Source organism: Ambystoma mexicanum, chromosome 3q (assembly GCF_040938575.1).
Source record: "Ambystoma mexicanum isolate Mex_15411 chromosome 3q, UKY_AmexF1_1, whole genome shotgun sequence".
NCBI classification, from domain to species: Eukaryota; Metazoa; Chordata; class Amphibia; order Caudata; family Ambystomatidae; genus Ambystoma; species Ambystoma mexicanum.
Genome location: NC_090926.1, coordinates 295,983,083 through 296,002,098, shown reverse-complemented (window position 1 = coordinate 296,002,098; position 19,016 = coordinate 295,983,083). Strand labels below are relative to the sequence as shown.

General features: G+C 45.1%; 1 protein-coding gene across 1 annotated transcript in view; it reads right to left on the bottom strand.

The window, feature by feature from the left end:
* Window positions 1–18,282, bottom strand: part of LOC138582483 (peripherin-like) — a 115,713-nt gene extending 97,431 nt beyond the window's left edge. The window contains exon 1 of the mRNA XM_069653809.1: window positions 17,328–18,282. Within this exon, the coding sequence (XP_069509910.1) occupies window positions 17,328–17,872 (545 nt within the window). The 5' untranslated portion in view covers window positions 17,873–18,282. The remainder of the gene's footprint in view (window positions 1–17,327) is intronic.
* Between the last annotated feature and the right edge of the window lie 734 nt (window positions 18,283–19,016).

Here is a 19,016-nt window from a genome sequence, read left to right as displayed (position 1 = left end):
CTAGTCTGTCAGTGCTTGGGGTCTGCCCTGCAGATTACATAATCCTAAATAATTGCACTCACAAGAAGTGAGAGTATGAGACAGATCATACAAATAGGTGCTTAGTACCCCCACCTCATTTATCCTATGCTACCGCTCATGCAATCTGCAAAGCAATCTCACATCAGATGTGGCAATGACAGAGCCACAGGCCATCAAACAAACCACAACTAAACCCCTTAACCAGGCTCGGACTGGCCTATAGGGCAATAGGCCCATGCCCGAAAAACAAAAACGAAAAATGCTGGTGTGTGGCCCATTTTTTTGTGTCAAAGTGGGCCACTTTTTTGGACATTCTGGGCCAGTTTGATGAGTTACTTTACTATGCGGCTAGTAGTTTTGACCAGTGTTGCTGAGTAAATATACTTTAAAATGTACAGTTTGCATCACCTTTTATCAAAAAACTCCCCCTTGGGTACTATTCAAACAGTGTCACAAAAGGAATGATCTGCCATTTGCAACTGTGGGCCACTTTTTCATTGGTGCCCGAGACAATTGTATGGCCCAGTCCGACCCTGCCCTTAACCCATCCTCGAGACATCCTCTGCGCAGATCAACCACTCTGCTGCGAAGTGTTGGGGCTTTAAAGCATCAAGTTACCCAAATAGAATTGCACAATACCTAGAGTACCCAGAGGCGGTGTTGCACTCACCACAAGTCCTTCACCGCATGACGCACATTTCTAAAAGTCATTGGGCCTCATTACACGGAATGCGGTAAGGGTTTAGCGATACCGGTAAGGGCACTGGTACCGGTAAACCCTTACCGCCTTACTACGAGGTCCCTTTGCGGGACCCGACCTCAATGGCTGGTTTTACCAGCCGTTAAGGAACGGGCCCGCAAAGGGACCTTGGTGCTAATTACGCTACAGCAATTTGCCGTACCGTAATTAGCTCCTTCCCCATTCCCATTGAGCCCTATAAGGGCAAAAATGGGAATGGGGAAGTGCCTTGGTGAATGGGGAATTACCGCCCCCACTCACCTTGGAGTAGGGCGGTAATTCCGACATCCACCAAGGCGGACACGGTAAAATACTGGCAGCAACTATGGCGCTAATAGCGCCATGGTTACCGCATACCGTGTAATGAGGCCCATTGACCTTAAATAACTTCAAGATATTTTGTGTTGATGGTAATAGATGGGGATCTTGTTTGCACCAATATTCAACTCCATTTAATGCTTGCAGCCCCGCAACCCTGATGTCTTTGTAGGTACAAAACAAAGCCCCAGCTGTGCACTGTGATGAGACATTAAGTCAATTATGAATATCCTCCTGTAAATACTCCTTAAAAGTCTTCTTTTTAAACTCTGACTGTATTCACATAATGCATACATGTGTCCAAAAGAAACCCCACATACTAGTTCAAATGTAATCAGATATTTCTCGATCACGATCCACGAGTTTTTGAAAGTCCTCGAGAAACTCGTGACAATGATGAGAAACTACTCAGGCATAAGAAATGATCAAGAGCCCCACTGGCCTCAACTCGCCAGCCTTTACACTCTCAACTCCCACTTCTAGAATCCAGTAGCCAGCCTCCACCAAGCAATTAGCCTTCCAACACGTGTTACTTCGCCAGCATATTTTTCGATGAGTTTTTTTGCTGAAAATCTTTCAATGAAAAAAATAATCTAAACATATAGGGGTGTGGGGGGTTGGGTAAGGGGATATAAGGGGTAGGAGGGTGGGAATAAGGAGTAAACGATAGGGGAAGGGGACTGGGTGTAACCCCCCCAAACCCCCAAATATTAAAAAAATACATTTTGCTGAGTATGTTCATTAATACATTTTCGGCAAAAAACGCCATCGAAAAATACCTGGGGATGAAAGAGCATAGAACCACCATCCATTGAGGGATGGCTTGGAAATGCAATGAAGTCCAACTGCACATCTTCAGTGTGATTTCCTAGATGCCCCCGGCCTGCCTTGTTTCAATAACTATAAGCCCCGAATCCAATTGGGTTTCATTGGCAAAAATGTTAGTTTGGCATGTTTTAGAAATACAATGTGAAGGTGGGCACCACAGAAGTTAGGTCCTTTAATATAGATAAAGTTCATTTAGGAAAATTGTGTAATATTTTAACCTGGAGCTGCCAGTCTATGATTGATCCTGTGGCATCCGGATCACACTAAACGAATTCCAAGAAAAAGTAAGGTAAAAATACCGTACTTAAGACTGGTGCTCTCAGTTGACCTTAAATAAGGTTGCTCAATCATATATAGCTCTTGCGTAAAATAATTCAAATGTCAGACAAAATATATTTCCAAATGGTACAAAGTTTTTCCAAGAGAAATGTTTAATTCACATTTCCTGGTTTTATATCTTTCTTGATTAGTTCAGATATTGCGAGGCAACTCAAAATCGATAGGTCAATTATTAACAATAGTACATATGCCAATGCATTTCGGTCTGAGACCATCTTCAGGGCTGTACTGAAGTGAGTGTAGAATCTGCACCGTGTTAACATCAATTATTCATCAGAATACACATAAATATAATAGATAATTCAAAATAAAGCAAGGCACATACCCCAAATAGATCCAAATGGATGTTGTACATGTAAGAGAAAAATAAATATGAAAAATATGTCAACATACATTATATCGCTAACCATTCATAGTTGTTTTTCCTCTTTGTATTTTGTGTCCTGTACCTGCTAATTGTGAGTTGTCCTCTCCTGTGAATGCGTTCGTAGAACGTCTCCAGTGTTCCTGTTAATTGCCAGAGGGGAATATATATTACTATTATTCTAGCTATATCCAATTGAGAAGCTATTTCAACCTGAAAAGTTAAATGGGCTCTTACCTGCACTCGTATGATTCGCGCGCGGGACCGATCGCGCTCCCTGTGAGAGCGAAAGTGAACTGCGCGCGGCCAAAAAATGCTTTTAAGGGTAGTCATGGGAACCTGGGCGGGGCGTCGAGCAGCAGCAAAGTTGCTGTCGCACGTACGCCTCGGGACCCACCGCCCTACGGGAGCGCAGGGGGGCGGGACTGTTGCCATGACCCCAAGGTGTGTGTATGCTCTGTGTTACTGATGATGGAATTAACTCGAGTGAAAGAGAGGTGTGGATAAAGCCTAGGCAATTAGTGGAAACTATACACGTGACTTCGTTCTATATCTGTGTATATGTTCTATGAATGTCAACCAATGTAGGTGTCAAAATAAGGATAGATACTGGTTGTGTGGAGTGGATCATGCGATCCATACCCATTCATACACTCCTAAATATTTTAAACTGTTGCATGATGTGCAATTAATACATGTAAGTGCAAAAACACCAGAAAACAACACCAAGTTCAATCACACGTTTTCAATGTGTCCCCAGTTGTATCTGGATCTAAGTCCATTGCGCTTCTTCATCCACGAAGAATTCAAAGACTTATTCTTGAACCAACCGTGAATCTGGCTTTTTTAGAGAAAACACATATAATTGATCTCTTCATTGATTCCCTTCGGTGTAAGGGAACTTAGTCTGTCTATCCAAAACGTTTCTCGTTGATCAATTCTTTTTTGTAGATCCTCGTATCTTTCTCTTCTTTGGACTCTTTCCAGGACTACAAATTTAATCTGTGCCAGATTGTGTTGTTTACTCTGCCAGTGTCTTGCTACTGCAGAGCTTGCAGTCTTGTTCCTGATACAAGATCTGTGTTCGTTCCACCTGATCTTTGCTGTGCGCTGTGTTTGTCCGACGTAGTATAAACCACAAGGGCATTTAATTCCATATATGATTCCTGCCGTGTCACATGTGGCATAGCATTTCAATTTGATTTTTTCTCCAGTATATGGATGATTTATGGTTTGTCCTTTCATGATATATCCACAGTTGCTGCAGTTGAGGCATGGAAATGTACCTATGCGGTCCGTGCTTCTCTTCTTTTGTGGGGGTCTCGTGTGGACTAATCTGTCTTTCAAATTAGAACTTCTCTGGTAGGCAAATGTGGGGGTTTCTTTAAATAGGTGTTCTACCCTTTTATCACATGTAACAGTGTTCCAATTTTTCTTTATGATTGACTTAATCCGATTGCTTTGGCGTGAATATTTCGATACAAACACCAGTGGGGGAGAGATATCCTGTTTGTTGATTTTGGGTTTGAGTAATTCTTCTCTATCTTGTGTAGCCGTACGTATTTCTGCTGATGTAACTTCCTCTGTTGAATAACCGCGGGCTAGAAATTTCTTGCCCATTTCTCTCACAGCTCTTTCGTATTCACTTTGGTTACTCACAATCCTTTTCACTCGAAGCAACTGACTGTAAGGTAAATTCTTGATCAGACTGGGTTGATGAAAACTGAGTCTATGTAGCAGACTGTTCCTATCTGTGCTTTTCCGATAGATAGTGGTTTGATATCCAGTTTCTGTGACATTAATCTCAACGTCCAGAAAATGAATAGATTTACGTGAATATTCGTATGTGAACTGTATACGTGGGTCTATGTTGTTGATGTATCCAAAAAATTCTAGTAGGTGTGATTCTGTGCTCTTCCAGATGCCGAAAATATCATCTATGTACCGGATCCAGGTGATAAGTTCTTGATTCCATACGTTGTTTGTCAGAACATGTTCTGTTTCGAATTTGTGCATGAAGGAGTTTGCATATGAAGGGGCCATGGTTGCCCCCATGGCCGTGCCTGCAACCTGTAAGTAAAATTTATCTTTAAATTGGAAGTATGAATTGTTACTAATGAATTCCAACAATCCCATAATGAACTCTTTTTGTGCAGGTATTTCTCCTTCCCTCAGGAGCATCCACTCCACCGCTTCTCTGCCCAAGTCATGGGGAATCGATGTATATAAGCTTTTTACGTCTACTGTGAAGCAAATGTTGTCGTTGTTGAATGGAACACTTCTTAGGTGTTGTAGGAAATGAGTAGAATCTTTGATGTAGGTACTTGTCTTTTGAATCAAAGGTTGCAAGAAATAGTCAATGTATTTTCCGAGTGGTTCGAGGATGCTGTTGATTCCGGCTACTATAGGTCTTCCCGGAGGTTTCTGTGTATCTTTATGTATCTTCGGAAGAGTATAGAAATGAGGAACTTTTGGATATGTATTCGTCAGAAATTTCTTTGTATTATGATTTATCCATTCTAATTCTTCTGCTCTTTCCAAAAGTTTGTCCAGGTTACCCCGAATCTCCTCTGTAGGATCTGCGTCTAGTGATGCATAGGTGTTGATGTCCCCAAGCTGTCTAAAGCATTCTTCTTCATAATCGCTTGTATTGAGTAGAACTAAGCCTCCTCCTTTATCTGCAGATCGTATTGTTATCCTGTCATCTCCATACAAGTTCTTAATGAGTTCCAACTCATGAGGTTTCATGTTCTGATTTCTCGGATGCCTGAATTTGATCTTTTCAAGGTCTCTTGTGACCTGTTTCTGGAAGATATCCACCGAGGGGACTGTTATTGGTGGGATGAAATTGCTCTTTCCTCTGAATTCTTTGAAGTCTGAATCTTCTGTATTTCTAGGATTCTCTTCCTCTAGTTCACTGAAAAAAACTTTCAATTTCATTTTACGAACCAGTTTGTATAGTTCAATCTTAGAATCAAATAGGGTGCTGTCGTATGTAGGAACAAAACTGAGTCCCTTTTGTAATGTTTTAATTTCAGACAGGGTTAGATTTCTAGAGGACAAATTAATCACTATGTTCTCTTCTGTTGTTGTCTCGTATTCGGTTTTGTCTTTTGCCTTCCTTTTCCCCCTTCTTGTTCTCTTCTTCCTAATCCTAAAAAAGGCTCTCTTTCTCTGTTCGGTGTTTCAGTTGGGTCTGCTGTACTTGATGCTCCTGGTGTAGCTTCTTCTTCTTGATTCTGTATTTCTCTCTCAGTGTCCGTTCCAGAACTAGAAGTCTCGCTTGTGAAGTTTTGTTTTGGTTTCCTTATTGGAGGGCCATATTTTTCCATCCATGTATAAACTTCATCTTTGAGATAATCGTAAGTATCCCGTTTGAATTTTCGGATTTTTTTGGTTTCTAATTCCGTCTTGTACCCAGATAATTTCTTGTTGATGTCTTCCAAGATGGAATCTACTTCTTCTCTATTTAATGTTGCCACTAAAGATTTCTCAATTTCTAAGATCTCCTCTCCCAGATCTTTAAGGTCTTTGGCCAGTTCTTGTATGGTTAATAAAATCAAATCCAACGAACATTTATTCAGTATAGCCTCCCACTTCTTTACGAAAGCTTTACTTTCTTTGCATAAGGTGGGCCTCAATTGTAGACGTAGACCTCTTGGTATTCTTTGACTTTTATGATATCTCCCCAGTGTTATCGCATGTAGTTTACGATTGATCTCTTTTCTTATTAGATATTCTAGCTGTTTAATTTGACTGGTTGGATCCTGTTTCTTATTGCTTGTGCCACTAAATCCACTGTCGGTGATGAGACCTAAGATTTCGTTCGCCTCTTCGGCTGTGAAGCCTAGCGTGTCCGCTCTATTTGTCGTTAAGCCTTCAATGTCCGCAAATGACATTATTCTTGATGATTATGGTACTGTAGAGGATTTCTAAAATAAATTCTTTAAAGAGATGTGTGCCTCCACCTTGGATATGCCTAGGCCAAGTTACAGAAATACAATGTGAAGGTGGGCACCACAGAAGTTAGGTCCTTTAATATAGATAAAGTTCATTTAGGAAAATTGTGTAATATTTTAACCTGGAGCTGCCAGTCTATGATTGATCCTGTGGCATCCGGATCACACTAAACGAATTCCAAGAAAAAGTAAGGTAAAAATACCGTACTTAAGACTGGTGCTCTCAGTTGACCTTAAATAAGGTTGCTCAATCATATATAGCTCTTGCGTAAAATAATTCAAATGTCAGACAAAATATATTTCCAAATGGTACAAAGTTTTTCCAAGAGAAATGTTTAATTCACATTTCCTGGTTTTATATCTTTCTTGATTAGTTCAGATATTGCGAGGCAACTCAAAATCGATAGGTCAATTATTAACAATAGTACATATGCCAATGCATTTCGGTCTGAGACCATCTTCAGGGCTGTACTGAAGTGAGTGTAGAATCTGCACCGTGTTAACATCAATTATTCATCAGAATACACATAAATATAATAGATAATTCAAAATAAAGCAAGGCACATACCCCAAATAGATCCAAATGGATGTTGTACATGTAAGAGAAAAATAAATATGAAAAATATGTCAACATACATTATATCGCTAACCATTCATAGTTGTTTTTCCTCTTTGTATTTTGTGTCCTGTACCTGCTAATTGTGAGTTGTCCTCTCCTGTGAATGCGTTCGTAGAACGTCTCCAGTGTTCCTGTTAATTGCCAGAGGGGAATATATATTACTATTATTCTAGCTATATCCAATTGAGAAGCTATTTCAACCTGAAAAGTTAAATGGGCTCTTACCTGCACTCGTATGATTCGCGCGCGGGACCGATCGCGCTCCCTGTGAGAGCGAAAGTGAACTGCGCGCGGCCAAAAAATGCTTTTAAGGGTAGTCATGGGAACCTGGGCGGGGCGTCGAGCAGCAGCAAAGTTGCTGTCGCACGTACGCCTCGGGACCCACCGCCCTACGGGAGCGCAGGGGGGCGGGACTGTTGCCATGACCCCAAGGTGTGTGTATGCTCTGTGTTACTGATGATGGAATTAACTCGAGTGAAAGAGAGGTGTGGATAAAGCCTAGGCAATTAGTGGAAACTATACACGTGACTTCGTTCTATATCTGTGTATATGTTCTATGAATGTCAACCAATGTAGGTGTCAAAATAAGGATAGATACTGGTTGTGTGGAGTGGATCATGCGATCCATACCCATTCATACACTCCTAAATATTTTAAACTGTTGCATGATGTGCAATTAATACATGTAAGTGCAAAAACACCAGAAAACAACACCAAGTTCAATCACACGTTTTCAATGTGTCCCCAGTTGTATCTGGATCTAAGTCCATTGCGCTTCTTCATCCACGAAGAATTCAAAGACTTATTCTTGAACCAACCGTGAATCTGGCTTTTTTAGAGAAAACACATATAATTGATCTCTTCATTGATTCCCTTCGGTGTAAGGGAACTTAGTCTGTCTATCCAAAACGTTTCTCGTTGATCAATTCTTTTTTGTAGATCCTCGTATCTTTCTCTTCTTTGGACTCTTTCCAGGACTACAAATTTAATCTGTGCCAGATTGTGTTGTTTACTCTGCCAGTGTCTTGCTACTGCAGAGCTTGCAGTCTTGTTCCTGATACAAGATCTGTGTTCGTTCCACCTGATCTTTGCTGTGCGCTGTGTTTGTCCGACGTAGTATAAACCACAAGGGCATTTAATTCCATATATGATTCCTGCCGTGTCACATGTGGCATAGCATTTCAATTTGATTTTTTCTCCAGTATATGGATGATTTATGGTTTGTCCTTTCATGATATATCCACAGTTGCTGCAGTTGAGGCATGGAAATGTACCTATGCGGTCCGTGCTTCTCTTCTTTTGTGGGGGTCTCGTGTGGACTAATCTGTCTTTCAAATTAGAACTTCTCTGGTAGGCAAATGTGGGGGTTTCTTTAAATAGGTGTTCTACCCTTTTATCACATGTAACAGTGTTCCAATTTTTCTTTATGATTGACTTAATCCGATTGCTTTGGCGTGAATATTTCGATACAAACACCAGTGGGGGAGAGATATCCTGTTTGTTGATTTTGGGTTTGAGTAATTCTTCTCTATCTTGTGTAGCCGTGCGTATTTCTGCTGATGTAACTTCCTCTGTTGAATAACCGCGGGCTAGAAATTTCTTGCCCATTTCTCTCACAGCTCTTTCGTATTCACTTTGGTTACTCACAATCCTTTTCACTCGAAGCAACTGACTGTAAGGTAAATTCTTGATCAGACTGGGTTGATGAAAACTGAGTCTATGTAGCAGACTGTTCCTATCTGTGCTTTTCCGATAGATAGTGGTTTGATATCCAGTTTCTGTGACATTAATCTCAACGTCCAGAAAATGAATAGATTTACGTGAATATTCGTATGTGAACTGTATACGTGGGTCTATGTTGTTGATGTATCCAAAAAATTCTAGTAGGTGTGATTCTGTGCTCTTCCAGATGTCGAAAATATCATCTATGTACCGGATCCAGGTGATAAGTTCTTGATTCCATACGTTGTTTGTCAGAACATGTTCTGTTTCGAATTTGTGCATGAAGGAGTTTGCATATGAAGGGGCCATGGTTGCCCCCATGGCCGTGCCTGCAACCTGTAAGTAAAATTTATCTTTAAATTGGAAGTATGAATTGTTACTAATGAATTCCAACAATCCCATAATGAACTCTTTTTGTGCAGGTATTTCTCCTTCCCTCAGGAGCATCCACTCCACCGCTTCTCTGCCCAAGTCATGGGGAATCGATGTATATAAGCTTTTTACGTCTACTGTGAAGCAAATGTTGTCGTTGTTGAATGGAACACTTCTTAGGTGTTGTAGGAAATGAGTAGAATCTTTGATGTAGGTACTTGTCTTTTGAATCAAAGGTTGCAAGAATAACAATACGATCTGCAGATAAAGGAGGAGGCTTAGTTCTACTCAATACAAGCGATTATGAAGAAGAATGCTTTAGACAGCTTGGGGACATCAACACCTATGCATCACTAGACGCAGATCCTACAGAGGAGATTCGGGGTAACCTGGACAAACTTTTGGAAAGAGCAGAAGAATTAGAATGGATAAATCATAATACAAAGAAATTTCTGACGAATACATATCCAAAAGTTCCTCATTTCTATACTCTTCCGAAGATACATAAAGATACACAGAAACCTCCGGGAAGACCTATAGTAGCCGGAATCAACAGCATCCTCGAACCACTCGGAAAATACATTGACTATTTCTTGCAACCTTTGATTCAAAAGACAAGTACCTACATCAAAGATTCTACTCATTTCCTACAACACCTAAGAAGTGTTCCATTCAACAACGACAACATTTGCTTCACAGTAGACGTAAAAAGCTTATATACATCGATTCCCCATGACTTGGGCAGAGAAGCGGTGGAGTGGATGCTCCTGAGGGAAGGAGAAATACCTGCACAAAAAGAGTTCATTATGGGATTGTTGGAATTCATTAGTAACAATTCATACTTCCAATTTAAAGATAAATTTTACTTACAGGTTGCAGGCACGGCCATGGGGGCAACCATGGCCCCTTCATATGCAAACTCCTTCATGCACAAATTCGAAACAGAACATGTTCTGACAAACAACGTATGGAATCAAGAACTTATCACCTGGATCCGGTACATAGATGATATTTTCGGCATCTGGAAGAGCACAGAATCACACCTACTAGAATTTTTTGGATACATCAACAACATAGACCCACGTATACAGTTCACATACGAATATTCACGTAAATCTATTCATTTTCTGGACGTTGAGATTAATGTCACAGAAACTGGATATCAAACCACTATCTATCGGAAAAGCACAGATAGGAACAGTCTGCTACATAGACTCAGTTTTCATCAACCCAGTCTGATCAAGAATTTACCTTACAGTCAGTTGCTTCGAGTGAAAAGGATTGTGAGTAACCAAAGTGAATACGAAAGAGCTGTGAGAGAAATGGGCAAGAAATTTCTAGCCCGCGGTTATTCAACAGAGGAAGTTACATCAGCAGAAATACGCACGGCTACACAAGATAGAGAAGAATTACTCAAACCCAAAATCAACAAACAGGATATCTCTCCCCCACTGGTGTTTGTATCGAAATATTCACGCCAAAGCAATCGGATTAAGTCAATCATAAAGAAAAATTGGAACACTGTTACATGTGATAAAAGGGTAGAACACCTATTTAAAGAAACCCCCACATTTGCCTACCAGAGAAGTTCTAATTTGAAAGACAGATTAGTCCACACGAGACCCCCACAAAAGAAGAGAAGCACGGACCGCATAGGTACATTTCCATGCCTCAACTGCAGCAACTGTGGATATATCATGAAAGGACAAACCATAAATCATCCATATACTGGAGAAAAAATCAAATTGAAATGCTATGCCACATGTGACACGGCAGGAATCATATATGGAATTAAATGCCCTTGTGGTTTATACTACGTCGGACAAACACAGCGCACAGCAAAGATCAGGTGGAACGAACACAGATCTTGTATCAGGAACAAGACTGCAAGCTCTGCAGTAGCAAGACACTGGCAGAGTAAACAACACAATCTGGCACAGATTAAATTTGTAGTCCTGGAAAGAGTCCAAAGAAGAGAAAGATACGAGGATCTACAAAAAAGAATTGATCAACGAGAAACGTTTTGGATAGACAGACTAAGTTCCCTTACACCGAAGGGAATCAATGAAGAGATCAATTATATGTGTTTTCTCTAAAAAAGCCAGATTCACGGTTGGTTCAAGAATAAGTCTTTGAATTCTTCGTGGATGAAGAAGCGCAATGGACTTAGATCCAGATACAACTGGGGACACATTGAAAACGTGTGATTGAACTTGGTGTTGTTTTCTGGTGTTTTTGCACTTACATGTATTAATTGCACATCATGCAACAGTTTAAAATATTTAGGAGTGTATGAATGGGTATGGATCGCATGATCCACTCCACACAACCAGTATCTATCCTTATTTTGACACCTACATTGGTTGACATTCATAGAACATATACACAGATATAGAACGAAGTCACGTGTATAGTTTCCACTAATTGCCTAGGCTTTATCCACACCTCTCTTTCACTCGAGTTAATTCCATCATCAGTAACACAGAGCATACACACACCTTGGGGTCATGGCAACAGTCCCGCCCCCCTGCGCTCCCGTAGGGCGGTGGGTCCCGAGGCGTACGTGCGACAGCAACTTTGCTGCTGCTCGACGCCCCGCCCAGGTTCCCATGACTACCCTTAAAAGCATTTTTTGGCCGCGCGCAGTTCACTTTCGCTCTCACAGGGAGCGCGATCGGTCCCGCGCGCGAATCATACGAGTGCAGGTAAGAGCCCATTTAACTTTTCAGGTTGAAATAGCTTCTCAATTGGATATAGCTAGAATAATAGTAATATATATTCCCCTCTGGCAATTAACAGGAACACTGGAGACGTTCTACGAACGCATTCACAGGAGAGGACAACTCACAATTAGCAGGTACAGGACACAAAATACAAAGAGGAAAAACAACTATGAATGGTTAGCGATATAATGTATGTTGACATATTTTTCATATTTATTTTTCTCTTACATGTACAACATCCATTTGGATCTATTTGGGGTATGTGCCTTGCTTTATTTTGAATTATCTATTATATTTATGTGTATTCTGATGAATAATTGATGTTAACACGGTGCAGATTCTACACTCACTTCAGTACAGCCCTGAAGATGGTCTCAGACCGAAATGCATTGGCATATGTACTATTGTTAATAATTGACCTATCGATTTTGAGTTGCCTCGCAATATCTGAACTAATCAAGAAAGATATAAAACCAGGAAATGTGAATTAAACATTTCTCTTGGAAAAACTTTGTACCATTTGGAAATATATTTTGTCTGACATTTGAATTATTTTACGCAAGAGCTATATATGATTGAGCAACCTTATTTAAGGTCAACTGAGAGCACCAGTCTTAAGTACGGTATTTTTACCTTACTTTTTCTTGGAATTAGTTTGGCATGTTTTGACATTCCTTTTATCCCTCACTCCCATGCACATGAATGGGAAAACACAACTGGCCGTGCTTGTCACACAATAGTTCCCTCGTTGCTGCTCCCATATCGTATCCCAGTGTAGTAGACGCAGGCACAGGCCGTCATCTGACAGTAAAATGCTGGGCCGGAGTCAAGATTTCCTTGCAAGCACCATAGCAGTCAAGTGGTATTTTCCGCTAACAGCTATTGATTGAATTGAGTGTTTTACAAAAGCACCGGAAGTGTAAAATTGGCAAAAGGGGGTTGAGCACCCCAATCCAGGTGGCAGTCTATGCAAAGGAGCTAGCTTTGAGGACTTGTACAACAGAATCCTTTGGGACTAGATTTCCGGTAGGCTCATGGACAGGTCAGGGGTTGCAGAAATCTTTCAGATTCAGGGCGCTTCATGAAGCAGTCTGAAAGACAAGGTCCGAAGGATACTTCGAAAAAGGGCATATCCGGTGAAAATGTCGCCGAAGAAATCCCGTGGCCGAAAAAGCAGTTGTTTAAAATGCACTTTTAAACGGATATATTCATGTATTTATTAATTCATAAATGGATGTGCAGAACAAGAAGGGGCTATGGTTAAAAGCGAAAAGTAAAACTACACACATTAGAAATGTGAGCATATAGATGGGGTTGCAAGAAGTCATATTGTGATGACTGCACCATTGCAAGAAGATGTCTGTCGTGTGGTCGGTGACATAAGTAAGGTATGGTAGCATAAGAGCTGAACTCTCCCGCCAGGGTAGCTTCATTGGTAGGCATATGTGCCCCGTATAGAGAGCGGCGCTGCTGGACAGCTATGGCATCGCCCCCCCTCCCCCTCCCACTTCAGCAGTATGCAGGCAAATCCCTGCTATCCAATCACTCTGTGCATAAACCCCTACCCTAGGGCAACCCTTGCTCTCTAACACTGACACAACACCACTTACCATCCCCCAGCATTGTGCCCAGGGGATCCGGACCCCAATGCTGCAACTTGCAACACTGTCTCCCAGCACTCTGTTCAGGGATCACATCCTGACACTGCAGCTTCCCAGCAGCATCCAGTGCTGACAGTCCCACCCTAGAACTGTACCTGACACCATGTCCTCGAGCACTCTGAGACGGCATGCCTAGAACTGTACCTGGTGCCCTCACCTCGAGCACTCTGTGAGGCATGGCTAAAACTGTACCTGGCACCCTGTCCTCTAGCACTCTGAGGAAGCATGCCTAGAACTGTTCCTGGCACCCCCTCCTCAAGCACTCAGCACTCTGAGGAGGCATGCCTAGAACTGTACCTGGCACCCCCTCCTCGAGCACTCAGCACTCTGAAGAGGCATGCCTTGAACTGTACCTGACACCCTGTCTTCGAGCTCCCTGAGCAGGCATGCCTAGAACTGTTCCTGGCACCCCCTCCTCGAGCACTCAGCACTCTGAGGAGGCATGCCTTGAACTGTACCTGACACCCTGTCTTCGAGCTCCCTGAGCAGGCATGACTAGAACTGTTCCTGGCACCCCCACCTCGAGCACTCAGCACTCTGAGGAGGCATGCCTAGAACTGTACCTGGCACCCCCTCCTCGAGCACTCTGAGGAGGCATGCTATAACTATACCTGACACCCCCTCCTCTATCACTCTGGGGATGCTTGCCTAGGACTGCACCTGGCACCCTGTCCTCCAGCACTCTGAGGAAGCATGCCTAGAACTGTTCCTGGCACCCCCTCCTCGAGCACTCAGCACTCTGAGGAGGCATGCCTAGAACTGTACCTGGCACCCCCTCCTCGAGCACTCTGAGGAGGCATGCCTAGAACTGTATCTGGAACCCCCTCCTCGAGCACTCTGAGGAGGCATGCCTAGAACTATACCTGACACCCCCTCCTCTAGGACTCTGGGGATGCTTGCCTAGCACTGTACCTGGCACCCTGTTCTCTAGCACTCTGAGGAAGCATGCCTAGAACTGTTCCTGGCACCCCCTCCTCGAGCACTCAGCACTTTGAGGAGGCATGCCTACAACTATACCTGACACCCCCTCCTCTATCACTCTGGGGATGCTTGCCTAGCACTGTACCTGGCACCCTGTCCTCCAGCACTCTGAGGAAGCATGCCTAGAACTGTTCCTGGCACCCCCTCCTCGAGCACTCAGCACTCTGAGGAGGCATGCCTAGAACTGTACCTGGCACCCCCTCCTCGAGCACTCTGAGGAGGCATGCCTAGAACTGTACCTGGAACCCCCTCCTCGAGCACTCTGAGGAGGCATGCCTATAACTATACCTGACACCCCCTCCTCTAGGACTCTGGGGATGCTTGCCTAGCACTGTACCTGGCACCCTGTCCTCCAGCACTCTGAGGAAGCATGCCTAGAACTGTTCCTGGCACCCCCTCCTCGAGCACTCAGCATTCTGAGGAGGCATGCCTAGAACTGTACCTGGCACCCCCTCCTCGAGCACTCTGAGGAGGCATTCCTAGAACTGTACCTGGCACCCCCTCCTCGAGCACTCTGAGGAGGCATGCCTATAACTATACCTGACACCCCCTCCTCTAGGACTCTGGGGATGCTTGCCTAGCACTGTACCTGGCACCCTGTCTTTGAGCATTCTGAGGAGGCATGTCTAGAACTGTACATGGCACCCCCCACTCGAGCACTCTGAGGAAGCATGCCTAGAACTGTACCTGACACCCAGTCCTATAGCACTCTGAGGAAGCATGCCTTGAACTGTTCCTGGCACCCCCTCCGCGAGCACTCAGCACTCTGAGGAGGCATGCCTTGAACTGTACCTGACACCCTGTCCTCGAGCGCCCTGAGGAGGCATGCCTAGAACTGTTCCTGGCACCCCCTCCTCTAGCACTCTGGGGATGCTTGCCCAGCATTGTACCTGGCACCCTGTCTTTGAGCATTCTGAGGAGGCATGTCTAGAACTGTACATGGCACCCCCCACTCGAGCATTCTGAGGATGTATGCCTAGAACTGTACCTGGCACCCCTCCTCGAGCACTCTGATGAGGAATGCCTAGAACTGTACCTGGCACCCTGTCCTCTAGCACTCTGAGGACGCATGCCTAGAACTGTACTTGGCACCCCCTCCTCAAGCACTCTCAGGAGGGATGCCTAAAATTGTACCTGGCAACCCCTCCTCGAGCAGTGTGGGGAAGCATGCCTAGAACTGTACCTGGCAAACCTTCCTCGAGCCGTGTGAGGTAGCATGCCTAGAATTGTACCTGACACCCCCTCCTCAAGCACTCTCAGGAGGGATGCCTAAAATTGTACCTGGCAACCCCTCCTCGAGCAGTGTGAGGAGGCATGCCTAGAACTGTACCTGGCAAACCTTCATCGAGCCGTGTGAGGAAGCATGCCTAGAAGTGTACCTGGCAAACCCTCCTCGAGCTGTGTCAGGAAGAATGCCTAGAACTGTACCTGACACCCCCTCCTCGAGCCGTGTGAGGAAGCATGCCTAGAACTGTACCTGACACCCCCTCCTCGAGCCGTGTGAGGAAGCATGCCTAGAACTGTACCTGACACCCCCTCCTCGAGCCGTGTGAGGAAGCATGCCTAGAACTGTACCTGACACTTCCTCCTTGAGCCGTGTGAGGAAGCATGCCTAGAACTGTACCTGACACCCCCTCCTCGAGCCAGGTGAGGAAGCATGCCTAGAACTGTACCTGACACCCCCTCCTCGAGCCGTGTGAGGAAGCATGCCTAGAACTGCACCTGACACCCCCTCCTCGAGCCTTGTGAGGAAGCATGCCTAGAACTGCACCTGACACCCCCTCCTCGAGCCTTGTGAGGAAGCATGCCTAGAACTGTACCTGACACCCCCTCCTCGAGCAGTGTGAGGAGGCATGCCTAGAACTGTACCTGGCAAACCTTCCTCGAGCTGTGTGAGGAAGCATGCCTAGAAGTGTACCTGGCAAACACTCCTCGAGCTGTGTCAGGAAGCATGCCTAGAACTGTACCTGACACCCCCTCCTCGAGCTGTGTCAGGAAGCATGCCTAGAACTGTACCTGACACCCCCTCCTCGAGCCGTGTGAGGAAGCATGCCTAGAATTGTACCTGACACCCACTCCTCGAGCCTTGTGAGGAAGCATGCCTAGAACTGTACCTGACACCCCCTCCTCGAGCCGTGTGAGGAAGCATGCCTAGAATTGTACCTGACACCCACTCCTCGAGCCTTGTGAGGAAGCATGCCTAGAACTGTACCTGACACCCACTCCTCGAGCCTTGTGAGGAAGCATGCATAGAACTGTACCTGACACCCCCTCCTCGTGCCTTGTGAGGAAGCATGCCTAGAACTGTAGCTTAACACAATGAAGCAACCTCTGAAGACAGCCCGAACTCAGGGCTGTTCTATCCACCCATGGCCATGCGCATGCCCTTCACATCAACTGCCTCACTCATCCTACCCCTATGCGCCGACATAGCGCAAAGGACATCCCGCCTTCTTGTCAGCAGGCCCTTCTACCAGTACTTTTGCAACTTCTTCCTTTCCCTGGTTTTCCCACGAACCACTTCACTTGCCAGCCTCCTTGAATGCTCATCATTTACCCTTTCCCCTCTTGGTAAATCCATTACCCCTTCCATTTCCCACTTCTCCATGCCATCTGCTGGTCTCCCACACACACATGCACACTGTGGTCCTCTATCAGGATGTCCCTCTTACTCCTCTTACCTCTGCTCGTAGAAGATCAGGTTGTCCTTCAGATTGTCGCGCTCCATCTTCACGCGGTCGTAGTCTATGCCCAGTTGGAGATGCTTACCTCGCAGCTCATCAAGCTCGAGCTGGTACATGTTGGAGACCCCCGGCGTCTCCTTGGACTTCGCCATCTGCAGCTCGCCTAAGAGCTGGGCGTTGTGCTGCTCCAAGCTGCAGACCTTCTTGATAAAAGAGGCAAAGCGATCATTGAGCTTCTGCAGCTCAGCCTTCTCATCAGAGCGTCTGCTGATGAATACCTTATTGTCCTCCTTGGCCACGTTGAAGTCCACCTCGTCATGGGATGACCACACCAGTGGCATGCTGGACTGGCCCACCACAAAGGAAGACTTGGATTCCACGAGCCCGCGGGATGCCCCAAATTTCCGGCGGTAGGAGCTGGCTGAGGTTCTACAACTCCCAAAATGGCTCCTGGTGACATTGGTAGTGGAGGTATCACCCATTTGATGGGAAGGTAGGGAAACTGGACAGGTGGATGGTGAGGCAGGCTTAAAAAATGACATATTACTTGGTGGTCAAACTGACAGGTTTCAGCACTGGAGTGTCTCCTCGAGTTCACCAAAGAGAACCCCCACAGCTGCCCTGAGGTGATTCCTGGAGCTTCTGGGTACTAACTAGAGAACCCCCACAGCTGCCCTGAGGTGATTCTCGGAGATTCTGGGTACGAGAGAACACCCACAGCAGCCCTGCCCACAGCTGCCCTGAGGTGATTCCCGGAGCTTCTGGCTACTAGAAAACCCCCACACCTGCCCTGAGGTTATTCCCGGAGCTTCTGGCTACTAGAGAACCCCCACAGCTGCCCTAGGGTAGTTCCCGGATCTTCTGGGTACTAGAGAACCCCCAAAGCTGCCCTGAGGTTATTCCCGGAGATTCTGGGTGCTAGAGTGCCTTCCACTGGAGAAGTCTAAATGATGGCCTGTCTTCACAGGAAGCACGAGCTTTATACATTTTGGCGTTCACCGTCGGGCCTGATTACACAACCATGAAATATGCTTTCCCAGCAATATATTGATCTTCTGTTTGACGGCAGGGCCTCTCCACCCAGTGCCTCGGGCAGTGCATCCTTTTCTTTCGTATCCACATCCTTATTCTGCTGCTCGAAGGCAGAACGCCCCTCCAGAGCCCCAGGGGCTTCACCTGCTATTCGTCGGTGCGTCATGCGCAGCTAAGCACAAGTTGGAAAGCTATGAAACAAACCACTGCTCTAGAAATGTGTGGCATGCATCTATGGCGCCGTAGTCCAACACAGATACGAAGGAACCGTTTCATGAAGCACAGAACTATATCATAATACATTATATCACACCACGGAAGCAGCAGCGGGGACCTCGGGCGGCAGAGGGGCCTTTGGCTCTGGGAGGGGCATGAGGCAGAAGGTGCACTGTCTTGGGGCCGGTGGAAGGGCTTGGGAGGGGGTCTGTAACCTTTGGCTCTCCAGCTGTTTTGGGCTATGACTCCCATGATCCCTCACCATTGACTATGTTGGCTAAGGCTGATGGGAATTGTAGTACCAAACATTTGGAGAGCCAAAGGTTGCAGACCCCTCCTCTAGTGGTAGGCAATTTAGAGAGTTCAACAGCACTGTGGGGATGTTTGGCCAGCAGCAGTGGCGTGTGAGTGGGATAGAGGGATGGAGATGCAGCAGAG